The sequence below is a fragment of the Eleginops maclovinus genome, chromosome 19, assembly GCF_036324505.1.
Source record: "Eleginops maclovinus isolate JMC-PN-2008 ecotype Puerto Natales chromosome 19, JC_Emac_rtc_rv5, whole genome shotgun sequence".
NCBI lineage: Eukaryota > Metazoa > Chordata > Actinopteri > Perciformes > Eleginopidae > Eleginops > Eleginops maclovinus.
In genome coordinates, this window is record NC_086367.1 from 19,633,399 (window position 1) to 19,647,908 (window position 14,510).

A 14,510-nucleotide genomic window follows, 5' to 3' on the forward strand; every position below is an offset into this window, starting at 1 on the left:
CATGAAGGGGTCAGTTTATTGCATGCAAAACAGATCTTCAGCTAGATAGGCTGGCCTGGTCAATGGCCCAATTCTAGCTTTGAAAAAGATAGGAAAGGGGTTGTAGGCTAATTAAATCGCAGATGTAAATTCTTCCCTAGCTTCAATGGCTAGTCATACGACTCTGTAGTTGATATTGTTCCAATATTCAAAGTCCATTGTAATTACAGCTCCTCCGTAGTTGTTGGCAGTACACATTAAGTTACCAGCTCATCCAACAATGCTTATACTAAAAAACTAAACTAAAAAAAAGATATAATACGTAGAAAGAAAACTTGACTTTAGTCAATTCTGCTCAAATGTAAGGATTTGTAAATTATTTCATATTATGCACCAGTCTGTTTTAGTTTTTAAACGTCCTTGATTTGTTGTCCTCAGGCAGACTCGCAAATCAGCACGCTGCATTCAAGGCACGCCTACTTTACCATGATTGACTGGTCAAACACCCAATCACAAGCCTGAACCACAGCACACCATTTGATCGGCGGAGCCTGGTAGCAGCCTCTAAGGTAAAAGGCAGGGAATGAAAGTCTCCATATCAAACGCGGAAAGGAAACTGTACATTTTATATTCAACAAGGAATAGCATCTAACACAGTCGCGGGAACATACCTAAAAGACACACTCTTTCATCATGCCAAAAAAGAAAGACATTGTTAAAGGTATGATTGAAGTATTGATAGTCATTTGAGGTGTTTTAATAGTCGTCGCTGAGTTTCATTTTCTGAGAACTGACTATTTCGTCAAATGCTTCGTTAGCTTACTTGCTAGCTAGCTAACGTTATGGCGATTGACTGTAACAACCTGACAACTCATGTTCGTTTGATGATGTTTAAAAACACGTTTTATAGGTATTTCAGTATTACACTTGTCTATGTTTCAGGTGGTACTACTCCTGTAGCTCGAATCCGAGAAAACTCAAGACTGATGCAAACACATGTGAGTATGATCCAGGCACCTGGAAACTTCTGTGGTTGTTATTATTGTGGCATAACAGGTTTGGCATATTTTTTGTGCCAAAGTGTGTCATGCCAACATTGTTACCTTACCTTTCACAAGCAGTCATTTGAGTCTGAGCTGCTACAGTTTAGAGCCTTTTACCACAGCAATCAGATAAACTGTAGAGCAGCCGAGGATAACAGTACAGTTTATCACATGTTACAAAACACACAGGCTTAGGGTAAATGTATTGAGGATTACAGTGTAGTATAGCAGTAAGCTGTCAACACATATGCACAGAAGTAGGGCATGTTACTAACAGTTCATTAAAACAGTGTTTGCTCTGTTTAGTGTAAAGAAATACGGATATATTTTGTTTTGTTGTCAGATTAAGCTAACTAAACACTTCAATACTTAACCCTAGTCAATTTACAGTAATGAAAAGAAAAAAGCATACTTTCTTCACATTTGAGCAGACTTAACAAGAGAAGATTATTAATTTAAAAAGCTTGATTTATTCAATTGTAATTAAAGCTTAAACAAAGTTCCAAAGGTCCCAGGGTGTTAGTTCTCTATTACTACATCAGTATTATCTACCAGCTGTTGTGGTAACTGCAAAAAACCTACTTCCCACCAAGCAAAAAGGTGGAGGGTTACACAGTATGTAACTTTCAGAAATATGTAGTTTATACTTTTGAACAGTATACAAGCATTATTACGTTTACAGTTTGGATGCATTATAAGTGTCTGATCTTTTCCCTCCTCTCAGGAATCTATGGTAGATTTCATCAATGGACGCCATTCCGGAACCTCTATTTTTGATGTCTTCGCCTCTGGCTTATTAGGTAAGCCCATTTCTCAACCACAGATAATTTCCACCTGATGACTGAGAAGAGAACTGGAAAATGAAACTTAACCCAGTAATATTGGATTTACAAACCATGCAAAAAAACAGTATCAGTCTAGTTTTGTGATCTCTATTGCAGTGCGAGGCCTACAACAAATAGCTAAATAGCGATCTTAAATAATAATCTAAAATAATATAAGGGTTTAGGTAACTTCAGTTGCATATACTGGAAAGTAATTAGGTTATACTTCTTCTTACACCTTTTTCTTCTTTAGGGTTAGGCCCCACAAGAGGTAATCCTACAACAGCTCAATTAAACAAATAGACACCACTCTGAATTACTTAATTGTGTCATGAGTCACCATCAGAACGAAAAATCCTGTTTATATATAGACAAATATGAGGGTGTGGATGGCTATCACTTTCCTTTTGTCAGTAGACTGTGGATTGTATCCTGTTTAATGTTTAACTTTTCTCTACTGCATGTTCATCTGTTTGCAAAGGGTTATGGGTAGCCTTTGATGCCAAGTGCATTGCATTCTCAGCTAAGAGGGAGAAGAGAAACCCTAACTGGAGGATTCAGTATACTTTGAGGAAATAATGCCTAGTCTCCCCACCAAGTACCTATTGTACATGCACCCGCAAACACACTTTCAGACACGCCCTTTGATGCAAACTCGAATTTGCCTGGAATAAATGCATGACAACATCTCACGGAGACCGAGAGTATTTCCAGTAAGTCCGGACTGACCGGACAGTGCGTAGACGTCCAGGTATTGTCCGAAGTTCACATGGGGACGCGGCTATAGAGACAACGCAACGCAATATATCGGGATAACAATGCACATTTTCACTACGAAATATCTCACATGAAAAGTGACTCAAAGTTGTGTAGTGATTAAAAAAAGAGCAAGAAAGAGAAGTCCCAACCCCGGGCTCTGTTTTCACTTTTACACGGCTGGTTGTCAGATGATCAGTTTCATAAAGCTATAGATCGCCAAAACCACCTCTGCTGAGCATACCATTTTTAGTAAACTATGTTTGGTGTACTGACGGCATTATTCAAGCTCTGTCCGACCGAGGAGAGTTAATGGCCCAGTTCTGAAATTCATACAACTACATACGTGTGCTACTGTGTGTCGTGACTTTTGGCGCCATGCTCTGTCAAGATCAGACTGCTTCAAAATCTCTCAGGAAACGAAACAGTTATTTTTGTGTGTTCTGGATTTTGACGCTGCCTGTTTACACGTGGTGTTCTTTATTAATTTGTTTATTTCCCAGGTTTCGATTTTTTAAGGACGTTTGAGGGAGAGCTGGACGATGACATCATATATAGTGACGATGATGAAGATGATGATCATTTTTATACACCCACCAGTGCTCACAGGTCTTTAGAACCACATCCACGAATTAAGCAACTCACTGAAGAGGTATTTCCCTTTACTTTGTTTGGAAGAGATACAAAAAAGATTCCTTTTATTGTGTGCCTGGTCTGGGACATGATTTAGCTTTCAGGCTGACTCGTGGACGTTTACTTCATGTGGCTTTATTTTCAGACTTCATGTTCTTAATGTGTTTTGTGAACAACGGCACAACTCATAACTTGTTGTCTTTCCCAGGAGGCAGATAGACACGCAAGGGAATTGATAGAAGAAGAGGAAAGGCGTAAGGACAAAACCGAGAAGAACAAGCGTAAGAAATTGGTAAGTGCCTGCAAATAATTCAGATTGAATATTTCCAATGTTGCTGTCTGTTTATTTATTTGACATTACCACTTTTCGTTTTGTTTTTCAGCGTAAAAAACAAAAGAAACGGTTAGAAAAGGAAAGTGCAGTTAAAGACAATTTACCTGTAAGTCTTGTTTTACTCTTAATAATACAATCAAGGTACATAATAGCTCTTGAAATATAATCCAGACATGAAGCCATTTTTAGATCCTGATTTCCTTGTATCTTTGATGTTATTTTTTCCAGGAGGAAGAACAAGAGGGGTCTGACTCCTCAGAAAATCCGAAAGACAATCCTGTTTTTGAAAATAATGCAGAAGCAAGTGTATCTCCTGAACCTGATGCAACACACAATGGATCTGTGGCGGCTGGATATGAAGAGAACAGTTGTAATAATCAAGAGGACAATCTTTCGGAGATGATTACAAAAGAAGATGAGGAGCAAATGGTTTGTGGAGATTTCTTTTCTTAGTGTTATTGTCTGTCACATTGTGGAGCCAATGTAATGTCCGCACTAGCACGACACGGGACAAAATAGAAGGGGAAAATAAACCTCAAGGACAACACTATGAATTTTGTATTTTGTAAAAATATCCAAATGTTTGTAAATGTTTTATGGAGTGTTACGTTTCCTGGAAGCAAATAAGTCCCACATAACACAGTCAAGACCTATACATCTTTGGGCAGTGGATGAGTTTATAGAGCTACCTGATTTAGTTTGATCTTCCCTATTGCCAAAGTGCGGCCTTTTTACAATTGTAGTTTCTCTGTTTGATCATCTTCAAACCACCACCTTGTGTTTCATTATCTTTTGAAGGATTTGCAGGATTTGAATATAAATAATTCCCACGCTTCTACGTCAAAATCGGTGCCCGAGGTATTGTGTAATGAGAGGACGGCCAGAGAGAGAAAAAACACAAACACTAAATTACCACAAGTCCAGCCGTCCAAGGAGGAAAAACCCAAAATTGTGGAGCAACCTGAAGTTCATGAAAAGAAGGAGGAGAAATATGAACCCCATAAAGAGGTGGGAACACTGAACACTGTATAATGAATTATTTAGGGCTCCATCGTAGTCCTTTTGTTGTTTGTTTAGCGATGTTACGTCGGTGTTTTATAAAAACATTATAAAATGTTTCAGTTTAGAGTATCTGTTCCTTTATTACCTATATAATAAGCTTCATCTTCCCTTAAACTCTTATTTATTTTAAGATGTCGCTTCCTCTTCCTCTTCTGTTTCTTATTTTAAAATATTCTTACGCTTGTATTCACTTTGTATTTCATTTGAATATATTATCTTCTATTCCGTTTTCCTTTCTGTTTTAATTTATGCTTCATCTTCACTTATTTAATTTGTATTTAAATATAATGTATTTTCATTTGACATTCAGGAACAATTTTCCATAAATTGCATTCAAAATATAGCATGAATAAATCATCCATTAATGTCTTTTCAATTTAAATGCAAATGTCAGTTTATATGTTAACCTTTATTTAACTGGTTGTCATCATGACTTGACATAGTGTAAAAACTCTTAACTTTTCCAGAAACCAATGGATCCTTATGCAGAAGAGTTAGCAAAAAGCAGCAGAGAGCTTGCTGGTAAGTTACATCATAAATAAAGTCATTGATTTTTGCACAAATGAAAAAGGTGTGAATATACTAAAGCTGTCCGTTCTCTTCCTGCAGGTATGGGAAATCGTTTGGCTGCCTCCGGTCAGTACGACATGGCCGTGAAATGCTTTACAGACGCCATTAAATACAACCCAAAGGAATTTAAGTAAGAGGAACTTAAATTGATTCTCCACACAGGAGCAGTCATTGTTAATAATCATTAATGAGGTTACTCTGTGTTTCAGGTTATTTGGAAATCGGTCCCTGTGTTATGAGAGAATGCAGCAGTATGAAAAGGCTCTCCAGGATGCTGAACTAGCTCTCTCGATGGAGCCAAACTGGATAAAAGGTTTATTTAGGAAAGGGAAAGCTCTCTGTGGGCTCAAGGTGAATACTGCACCAGTTAAATCTGATTACACCCTGCTTCCACTTACTCAATGTTTCCTTTTCATGTGTGGTATCTCGTCCTGTTTGTTACTTCCCTGATGTTCAACTCCCAAGTTATGGATTAATTTAGATTCCAAACTCTTCCTCATGCTGATTCCTCCTCCAGAGATACTACGAGGCCTCACTGATCTATAAGGAGGTGTTGAATCTGGAAAGTTCGAGCGCTGAAGCGACGCAGGAGCTGAAACGAGCACAGACACTGCACCTGATGGTAGGAGACATTTCTATACTACAATTTACAGGGTATCCTGAGATCCTGGAAACACCTTTAAAAAATAGGCCTTAATTACAAATTAAATGACCTGAATCAATATCTAAAGAGTCCTTAAAAAAGAACAAAGGAGGATTTTCTGTTTTTTTGTGACGTTACAATTTAAAATCCTGAAATAATACAAAGGGAAATCCACCTAACCCAACGTGGGTAATTGTTTGTCTTCAATTTACTTCGGATTAGCTTTAGGAAAGTTCTGAAACGTCTCAAGCTGTACAAACCCTGTTAATTGAAGACGAGATGAATCTACAGTTTGAGATGAGATGCTTTTCTCTGCTCGCTTGGGTTTGAGTTTTAAATGCCAGATAGACCTGGTCCCTGTATCAGTCATCCATTGCTTTAATGTCTGCATGCTTGTTCTTTTGAATCTCCATCTTTCAGGAGATGGGATTCAGCTGGGCTCATAGCTCCGAGGCCCTGAAGACACACGCCACGTTAGAGGAAGCTGTTGAAGCTCTGTTCGGGGGGGAAGACGGTAAACACTGTCCTGGAGGTAAACGTCAGGAAATGTTTCTCACAGCTGGAGAACAACTGTCACTACATTGTTCTGGTACTTGATACACTACAGAATGTACCTTAATATAGAGACATGTTCACATATTTATTGTTTACTTGAATATGGCGTGCACATTTTCACTTTAACTTCTTTATATATATCAATATTTCTATTCTAAAACTATCACTTAATCCAAAATGATTTGACTGACTCACTGTTGTCTCTCTTCAGATCTCGGGGCCAGTCGGGAGGACTTAGAGCCTCCTGTGCTGCAGGAGGAAGACGACGATGAGGGCGAGTGGACCGTCCTCCATTCAACCCGCCCCAGAATGCAACAGGTCAAGGAGTCGGATGCTTTTGGCAACAGCAGATCAAAATCTCAGTCCCCTACGCCTCATTCAAGGAATGCTGTGAAATCGTAAGACTGCTTATCACTCATTTGAAACATGCTTGTTGAATGAGAAAAGTGACAGTTTGCTAGTGTTCATGCCTGTGTCTATTTGTCCAGTATTTTTTGGTTAATGGTGTTCATTTTTGCCTTGCTGTCAACAATTTCTGAATTTAGAAAAACCAAACAAAAGTCAGAAAACAATTGAAGTCATCATGCCCTAATGTTTTGAATCGCTGCCCTTTTTTTACATAGTATTTGTGTAATGACATACGTTCTTATATTACATTATTAGAATACACTTTTATATTATTAAGTTATCACAAGTTGCTGTTATGCTGTTTTTTAGAATTGGATTTTCAGGATATTTGTGCTGACTTGTACCCATTGTGCAACATTTGAAATGTGTATTCTCTTGTGTTTTGTATACAGAGATCTAATGTCCGTCTGGGTGGGATCCTTAGCTCCGGCTGTCACCTACTCCACCCTGCACGAGCTCTTCAGCAGGTAAGGTCTCCCTCAGCATACTGCTTTAGGATTTCATTCAGCCATGTTTTGGGATATTTGACACGTGCAGCTTGCATTTCTGAATAGTTCGCTCACATTTGAACGTTTATTTAGATTCCTTTTAACATTCTAAACAGATGAATCACAATAAGCATTCACTGAAATATTGATGCAGAGGGCTCAATTATGTTTCCATTGAGCTTGTTAAATATTTATCGATGTGGAGTGTCTTTAATGTTAACTGATTAACTGGAAGCTTTGTTGCTAACTGCCCCACAGCTATGCTAAAGGTGTTAGCTCCTGATCTCACTCTCTCGCCCGTCTCTCCCTCAGAGCGGGGACGGTGTACAGCATCAAGATGCTTCTGGAGCAGCAGTGTGCCTTTGTGAACTACGCCAAAAAGGAAGACTGTGACCGAGCGATCGACTGCATCAATGTATGCATCTTTTTTAGTCATCATTTGCTGAGCTGTATAGCTGATGTGTCACATGTGAACACGTACTGCTGTTGAGTAGCATGAGCTTACGTCGTGACTCATTTTGTGATATCTCTTGTTGTAAAGCGTATCTTTATTTGGAGAGTAGAATGACCTAATTGCTGCAGAGTTCAGAGTGCCCTTCGAAGTGTTTTATCACATCAAACATTGACCTGAATCTCAAGCCAACAAATGAAGGGCTTGGATTAGCAGGGAGGAGCGATATAGGATTTATCGGCGATCATGATAAAATAATGGCACGCAATAACATGATAGTGTGTTTCAGAACAACATGTATGCTCAAGTTCTTCTAGTGTGTTTTGGTGCCAATTTAGGAGTTTTAATCCGGATGATGATGGTGATATAATCATCTCTTCATATCATCTGATGGTTGTGTTTTGTATTGACATGTACATTATTTTTGATTCTTATGTCTATTAAGGTGTTGTCATGCAAACTTAGCAGGTTGTACAATCTTCTAAGTAGAGCAGGAAGTTGGGGACTAATTAAAAGTTTAGATTTTCTGTTATCTTACTGCAGCTCTTTAAGTCTGCACAGGTTATTCATGCTTTAAAGTCAGTGTGCTTCTAACTCCAGCATTGTTTTCTCATTACACAAATCAACTCTGAAATAAGTCTATCCAGTTGTTAGTTTCTCATATTCTCTCTGAAGCTGTGTCTGTTGGGCTAACCATGTTTAATGTCTGTCTCTCTCCAGGGCCTGGTGGTAGAGGGCGCTCCACTCTCAGTGAGATATCCCAATAGATTGACTGGACTCGGTGTTCCCAGATCAGCTGACCCCTACGCACGTCCTGGGTAAAAGCAAGCTGCTATTCCCCCTCACGTGGATCATTTCACCCTTTGGATACAACTTGAGATTCTATACTAAATGAAGTGTTATGAAAAGGATTGGGAAAATTAGGAGATGTGTTAGTCGTGAATTGTTTTACTACTTTTTTTTAAATACTAAATATTCCGTTTGAAGCTTGTTTTTGTGATCAGCTGCAGATAAAGATATGGCTACTCTGATATTTCTACTTCTACTTTCTATAGTTAAATTCCAGTGGCTGCATAAGATCGTTTCAGACCTCATGGGGTCCAAACATTTCCAATAATTCCAGAGCGCTGCACAATCCAAAAGTCACCAATAATTCAATAAAGATAGAACATATGATGTCATTAATCCTTGAAGTGATTAAATCGTCATAAAGATTCTGCTTCGCACCGTTTTTATTGGTGGTTAGTGTTTCAGAAACAACCCGTTTACTAGAGTCAGAGTTTTCTCATAGAAGGGTCCGTCTAATCGCACCATAAATTACATTTTTAAATTGATTTAATTCTGATAAGCTTATTAAATATGACCACAGCCATTCAAAGGTTTATTCAGAATCTCAAAATCAGATTTGTATTTGTTATTTTCTTCTATCATACTTTGATTGGTGAAAAGAAACCCTGTCACAGCAGACCTTCTGATCTTTAGGATCTTTGTTTCAAACATCGCACCGCCCCATTCCTCCATGAACTTTAACATGCATTAGTAGAATTAAAAAGGTTTTCCTGTTGTTGTTGTTGCAGCCCGTACAAGAAGGAGTGTTTTTTCTGGAGGACCTCGGGCTGCACGAGGCAGGACTGCACCTTCAGACATCTCCCCGAGAACAAGAACATCGACAAGGACAAATTCACCAGCAGACTGGGTAACTTTAACATGTAGGACATCCCAACATGACAAGCATGCATTGATTCCTTTGACCTTGGACACAATGGTGGTGCCGAACTTGGGTAGACTTTAGTCGCCTCTGGATCCTCTTGGTTTAGGCCCACCATTGTTGTACAAACACAAAGGACACCAAGCTAAAATATACTACTGCATCATAGTAATAACTAAATGTACATCTAGCTTTGGGCATTCCTTTGCAATAGGATTTTTCTTCAGGGATTATTTGTGATGAATCTGTTTACACATTGTGTTAGGAGACTTTTTAAATTGCTGCTTTGCTTCGTTTTAAAATGAACAGATTGCCCTGTTGTTTCTCCAGTGGCCACTAGGTGGCACTGTTACCTTTTATCCCTCAGCTTTGAGGCTACTACCTGTTCTGCTGTAGTGTTACAGGCTTTGGGTGAAGAGTAGTTAAGCTGTCAGCACATTTAATGCGCCATGTTTGAGTTTTAAGCTGCTCTGTGTGTTTATTTAATGTGTTTGCTGGTTATTATGTCATTAATGTTTATGTTTTTTTATGCCATGTCTGTTGGAAAAGTATGGTGATGTTTGGATACAAACACACTTGGGTGCCTTTTTAGTAGCACTTTGGCTGCAGTCTTTAATTGGAAAAGCAGAAGGAATTAAAGCCTCAACCTTATCAAAATGTCTTGTCATACAATAACATTACTTAATACCAAGAATAATATAGTCCTTATGTAAACTGCATATGGATCATTTCTGAGGATTATTCCGGCCTCGGCATGTAACTCATAGTGGGATATCACTGAGTTGAGAGGAAGTTTTTCTCCGTCCCTCCACTAAAACATCAGATTAATCCCTTCAGCAGCTGTGGATCCTCTTGCAGTGTCCTTGACAGAGAAGCTTGTCTCAAGTCAGCCTGAGTAAAGTGCCAGTTAAACGCTTTGAAAAGTAACTATTGTCCCTGATATTTTATCTGCTGCGAGGTTATCCTAAGCCTAAAATGCCTCCCCTGACTGTGTGTCCTCTCCGATAATGTGGGAGGGATTTGTGTGGATCTCTCTCCCGTAATGCCCGGCAGGTTTTTGTTATTTGCCTCGAACAGTTCAAGGTCATTTTTGTGACTATGCAATGTTTGGGGTGTGAGTTACAAAGTGCCCCCAAAGAGCTGAACCTAAAAAAAACGGTTGTAGAAAAAGAAGTTGAGAAGTGCTCAGAGCTGACCTTAGTGCTGTACTCCTGGGCATTAATTGGCTGATGGTGGCATACCTCACAAAGCCTCTCTGATCTGTGTGAGATTGAAAGCATGAAAGGCCTGTAATACTAATAACATGAACTCTGGTTGAACCCATAGAAAAGCCCTGGGACATAAAAATGGGTCTATATTTAATGTTATTGGTCCGCTTAGCTTTGCCCTTACTAGAAAACCTGTTTTAATGCAGATCAAACTGATAAGAGGTTAGCGTTCATCAACATCCCACAACTCCCGAGGCCCTGCACAACGCTGATCCCTTACTTAACTAAAGCAAACATCGGGAAGATTAAGTGCATCTTGTTAAAAGGCTGCCTGGTTTGTAGAGCTTTCAACAGATTCCTCCCCCCCCCCCCCCCCCCACCAGCAGCAGGAAACAGAACCAGCAGACATGACATGTTGCTCTCCCACTCCTCCTTGCTTTCTGATATATGGCTCTGCAGCAAAAAGAAATCCTCCTCTCCCTCTGCAGAGAGGTTTTGAGTTGGAGTGCATTGCTTATAGCGCAAGGATTCATAATCCCATTTTTATTCTAATATCTCCACTAGTAAATACACTATTAATGTGACATGAGGGAGAAGCTGACTCACGCTGTATAGCAAGCGTCTGATTTGTCTCTCAGGAAGCCAAAGTAAATGCCCCGCTGCAGCTCACTTTATAACCCTCCCTGCATGCTGTTCGCTTGTACTCTTTTTGGAGGAATGGCACTTCAAACAAACCAGTGTGTATTTTAGAGCGACCGAGTTCCACTCCTTATTTGTGGTTTATTTACAACAAACTCTTACAGGAACATTTACTCAGCCTGAAAACATATTTACTCATTCAGCTCGTTTCGAGAGATGTGGTACCAACAGGTTTTGGTTTATTTAGAGACATCCCTGCCTGATGTTTTGTCTGTGCTCTGGTTTAATGTGTGCAATAATCAAGATTCAGCAATATTTCAACAAAAGTCTGATTTAAAGATATAACCCTAAAGCTGTTAACAAATGTGTTCACAATAAGATGTTCTGTTTTCATTGTTCAAATCTAAAGGAAATGTTATTTTTCTCTGAACTTTAACTTAAGTGTTTCTATTTGATTATTTATTAAAGAGTAAGTACAGAGAAATGTCAAGACCTACTTGTTGAGTAAAGGTAAACTAGGAGTGCCAAAACCCCAAAAATGTTGGGGTCATAAAGTCCTTATACATAACGCAGAGATGTGTTGCATTTTCCTAAGTTATAAATCATTTACAAACTAAAGATTTTGTGTTGTTTGCACTGGAAATTCTGTCCTAATAAAAATATCAAGATGGCCAATATTTTTGAAAAGTGCCTCATGTTTTTCTTTATTTTGAAGTGTTGATATCTGAGATCAACAAGATGTTAGGATGGTGGACTCACACTATGGATGGTGTGTGTGTGGGTGGGGGGGGGGGGGGGGGGCTTCTGCTTCCATGCAGCATCTCCACAACCCGCTAGCTGGATTCCTTTGTTGCACTGTGAAATGAATACAGTAATTGTCACTATGAGAAATTGACCTTCCCTTTAATCTAGACAGAGGCCCCCTTAACAAGTTAAAATAGCGAAAACCCAATTAGGGAATTGATTGCTTGCTTTCATTTTCCTCATTTGCATCAGGGTCATATAGGGGAAGATAAATTAATGTCTATTCTTTTGTCCACATTGTCATTCCTGGTGGTTCAGTATCTATTGCTAAGAAATGAGCGGGAGAGAAGTCTTTTGTCTCCCCTCCACACAAACTCATCTCTGATAATCTGCTGTTAAACACACACAGAGAGAAAGGCTTACAGGAGATTCATGAATCCTCACTCTTTCATTCTGCTGTACGAATACATCAAGGTTTTATGGTAATTACATATTTGGATGTGAATCTTTTCATATCTATTCATTACACTGTGATGAGATTCAACTTGTAGAGACTTAAAGGAAGGGTTTGTTATTGTCGACGCGAACCAACAATCTATCATATGTGTGAATGAATAAAGGACTTCTCTATTTTCTATTTGGTACTGAGCCCAGAAGGTTCCTGTAAAGTATTGCTATCATTACAAAGATTACATTTACATTTGGAGTATTTCAGCTGTGGATGAATACACATTTTCTCCACAGTATTTACAGTAGGAGGCCAGAAGGTCATAACAAAGCTTTTTAAATTCCTCCCCATTGCTCTATGGGATTGATGTGGATGTGTTTCTTGTTAAAACTGAGCTAAGCAAGCTCGTAGCAAGTGCAATTTATCAGATGTTAAAATAATACTGTGGTACTGTCTCAGTTTGAACCGTGTTCAAAGTTGAGATTGGGTTAGGGTATTCTAGTTGTTGTCCCTTTTTTGATATAAAGGATGACGGTACATTTAGATTATTTGGACCCAACAGTTAAGTGAAAATGCTGCCCCCTATTTTTTTTTGTATGCAGCCACAGATTACATTTTGCTCTATAAAAACATCCATCCTGAGTCGGACACTATCCTGTAGTAAAGTTGCGATCTGTAAGTTTGTAGGTACACAACTATCAGTCCAGTACCCTGTTAATAAAATAACATGTCACCCAGTGCAAATGTGTGACTCTTTAATATGTTTCATTAATAGTTTTCAGCAACATTGGAGCTTTTTTTATCGTTGGTTTTAGTTTTCATGAGTGATACGTAAAATATCATCATCGTTTGAAAGACCTTAACTGCTTCACGATGGTTAAAGTTATGGTCAGCAGTAATGTGATGATTAGAATAGTAATGCGTTAAGATAAAAAAACACTCGTATGAGACCCATTTTCATTTATCAATGTTCAATAAAAGTGCCTAATGTTTATTCCTGTTCATACATCTGAATAAATGATTAAGGCGTGCAGGTTATTTATGCGTATACGTGCATGTTAATGTTCACACACAGACACTGCGGGGCGACAGGGGGGATAATGACATTGACTCCCTTTGTCGTCTCCTCTGATAAATGGCAGTTTAAAGGTTGAATCGCACATCTCTTTCATCTCCTGCGACGTGCACAGGCACAAATCCTGAGCACTGTCACTTTATTTTGGTCTTTGTCTCTGTGATCGATTGAGAAATGGCCTGTAAGGGAGTGAAGTGTCATTAACATGATTAGAGGCTTGTAAACAAAACAGACCTTTGGGTTTTCTGCAGGGCAACGCTGCACACACAGCGGTGATGTAGAGCTGGGCATGCCTCGACCTGTGTTTCCTTTAAGGGTTTACTTAATGGGGCAAGAAATCTGTGGCCTGTGTGCAGTGTAATCATTACAACATGCAGTCAGTGGGGAAGGTAACCAGGTACATCCTTTCAAGTACTGTACACATTTGATTACGATGGCAAATATTGTACCTTTTCAAACACTAAATGTATTTGACAGCTTTGGTAACAAGTCACTTTTAGGACATAGACCTATTTTTAAAGACTAAACCAAGGATTTTCAACAGTTTTGGCTTCTCATATCTTACATAAAGCAGACCTCTTTACAGACGTCTAAGAGGTGTTAAAAGCTCCACTAAATATAAAAATGTTTCCACCTAAACTTTCCGTGTGCTTTCATGTCAGTCATAATCCACTACCTCACCAAATGTCAAAGATTAAAGCTGAAAACTTTCATCTAATAATGTCATATATAATATATCAGTCAGAAAGCTTTGAACACACATTTTACTTTAATACTTGTGCTATGTTTGGCTGCTGATACTTGTAATGGAGTTTTTTTACATTGCTTTATTGGTTCTTTTACTTAAATGAAGAACCCTCCACCCCTGCCTGCAGCCAGGTTGTATTTCATCTTGTTATCGACCTACATATCTGGAGGTAACATGTTCAAGGGCATGAAAAA

The 14,510-nt window shown here is 38.8% G+C and overlaps 1 protein-coding gene across 2 annotated transcripts; it reads left to right on the forward strand.

Annotated features, from left to right (window-relative positions):
* The first annotated feature begins 532 nt into the window (after positions 1–532).
* Positions 533–11,978, forward strand: si:dkey-33c12.4 (uncharacterized protein LOC560112 homolog). 2 transcript variants are annotated; one of them, XM_063909274.1, is made up of 18 exons: positions 533–700; positions 922–977; positions 1,747–1,822; positions 3,106–3,254; positions 3,444–3,527; positions 3,619–3,675; positions 3,798–3,998; positions 4,368–4,577; positions 5,099–5,153; positions 5,241–5,331; positions 5,411–5,552; positions 5,719–5,823; positions 6,265–6,433; positions 6,611–6,797; positions 7,200–7,274; positions 7,608–7,710; positions 8,467–8,564; positions 9,324–11,978. In XM_063909274.1, exons 1-18 carry the CDS (start codon positions 673–675, stop codon positions 9,457–9,459), a joined length of 2,022 nt encoding a protein of 673 aa, XP_063765344.1. In that variant the 5' UTR covers positions 533–672; the 3' UTR covers positions 9,460–11,978. The 2 variants fall into 2 exon arrangements, with proteins under 2 accessions (XP_063765344.1, XP_063765345.1); XM_063909275.1 differs by having other exon boundaries at positions 6,265–6,376.
* Positions 11,979–14,510: the final 2,532 nt, after the last annotated feature.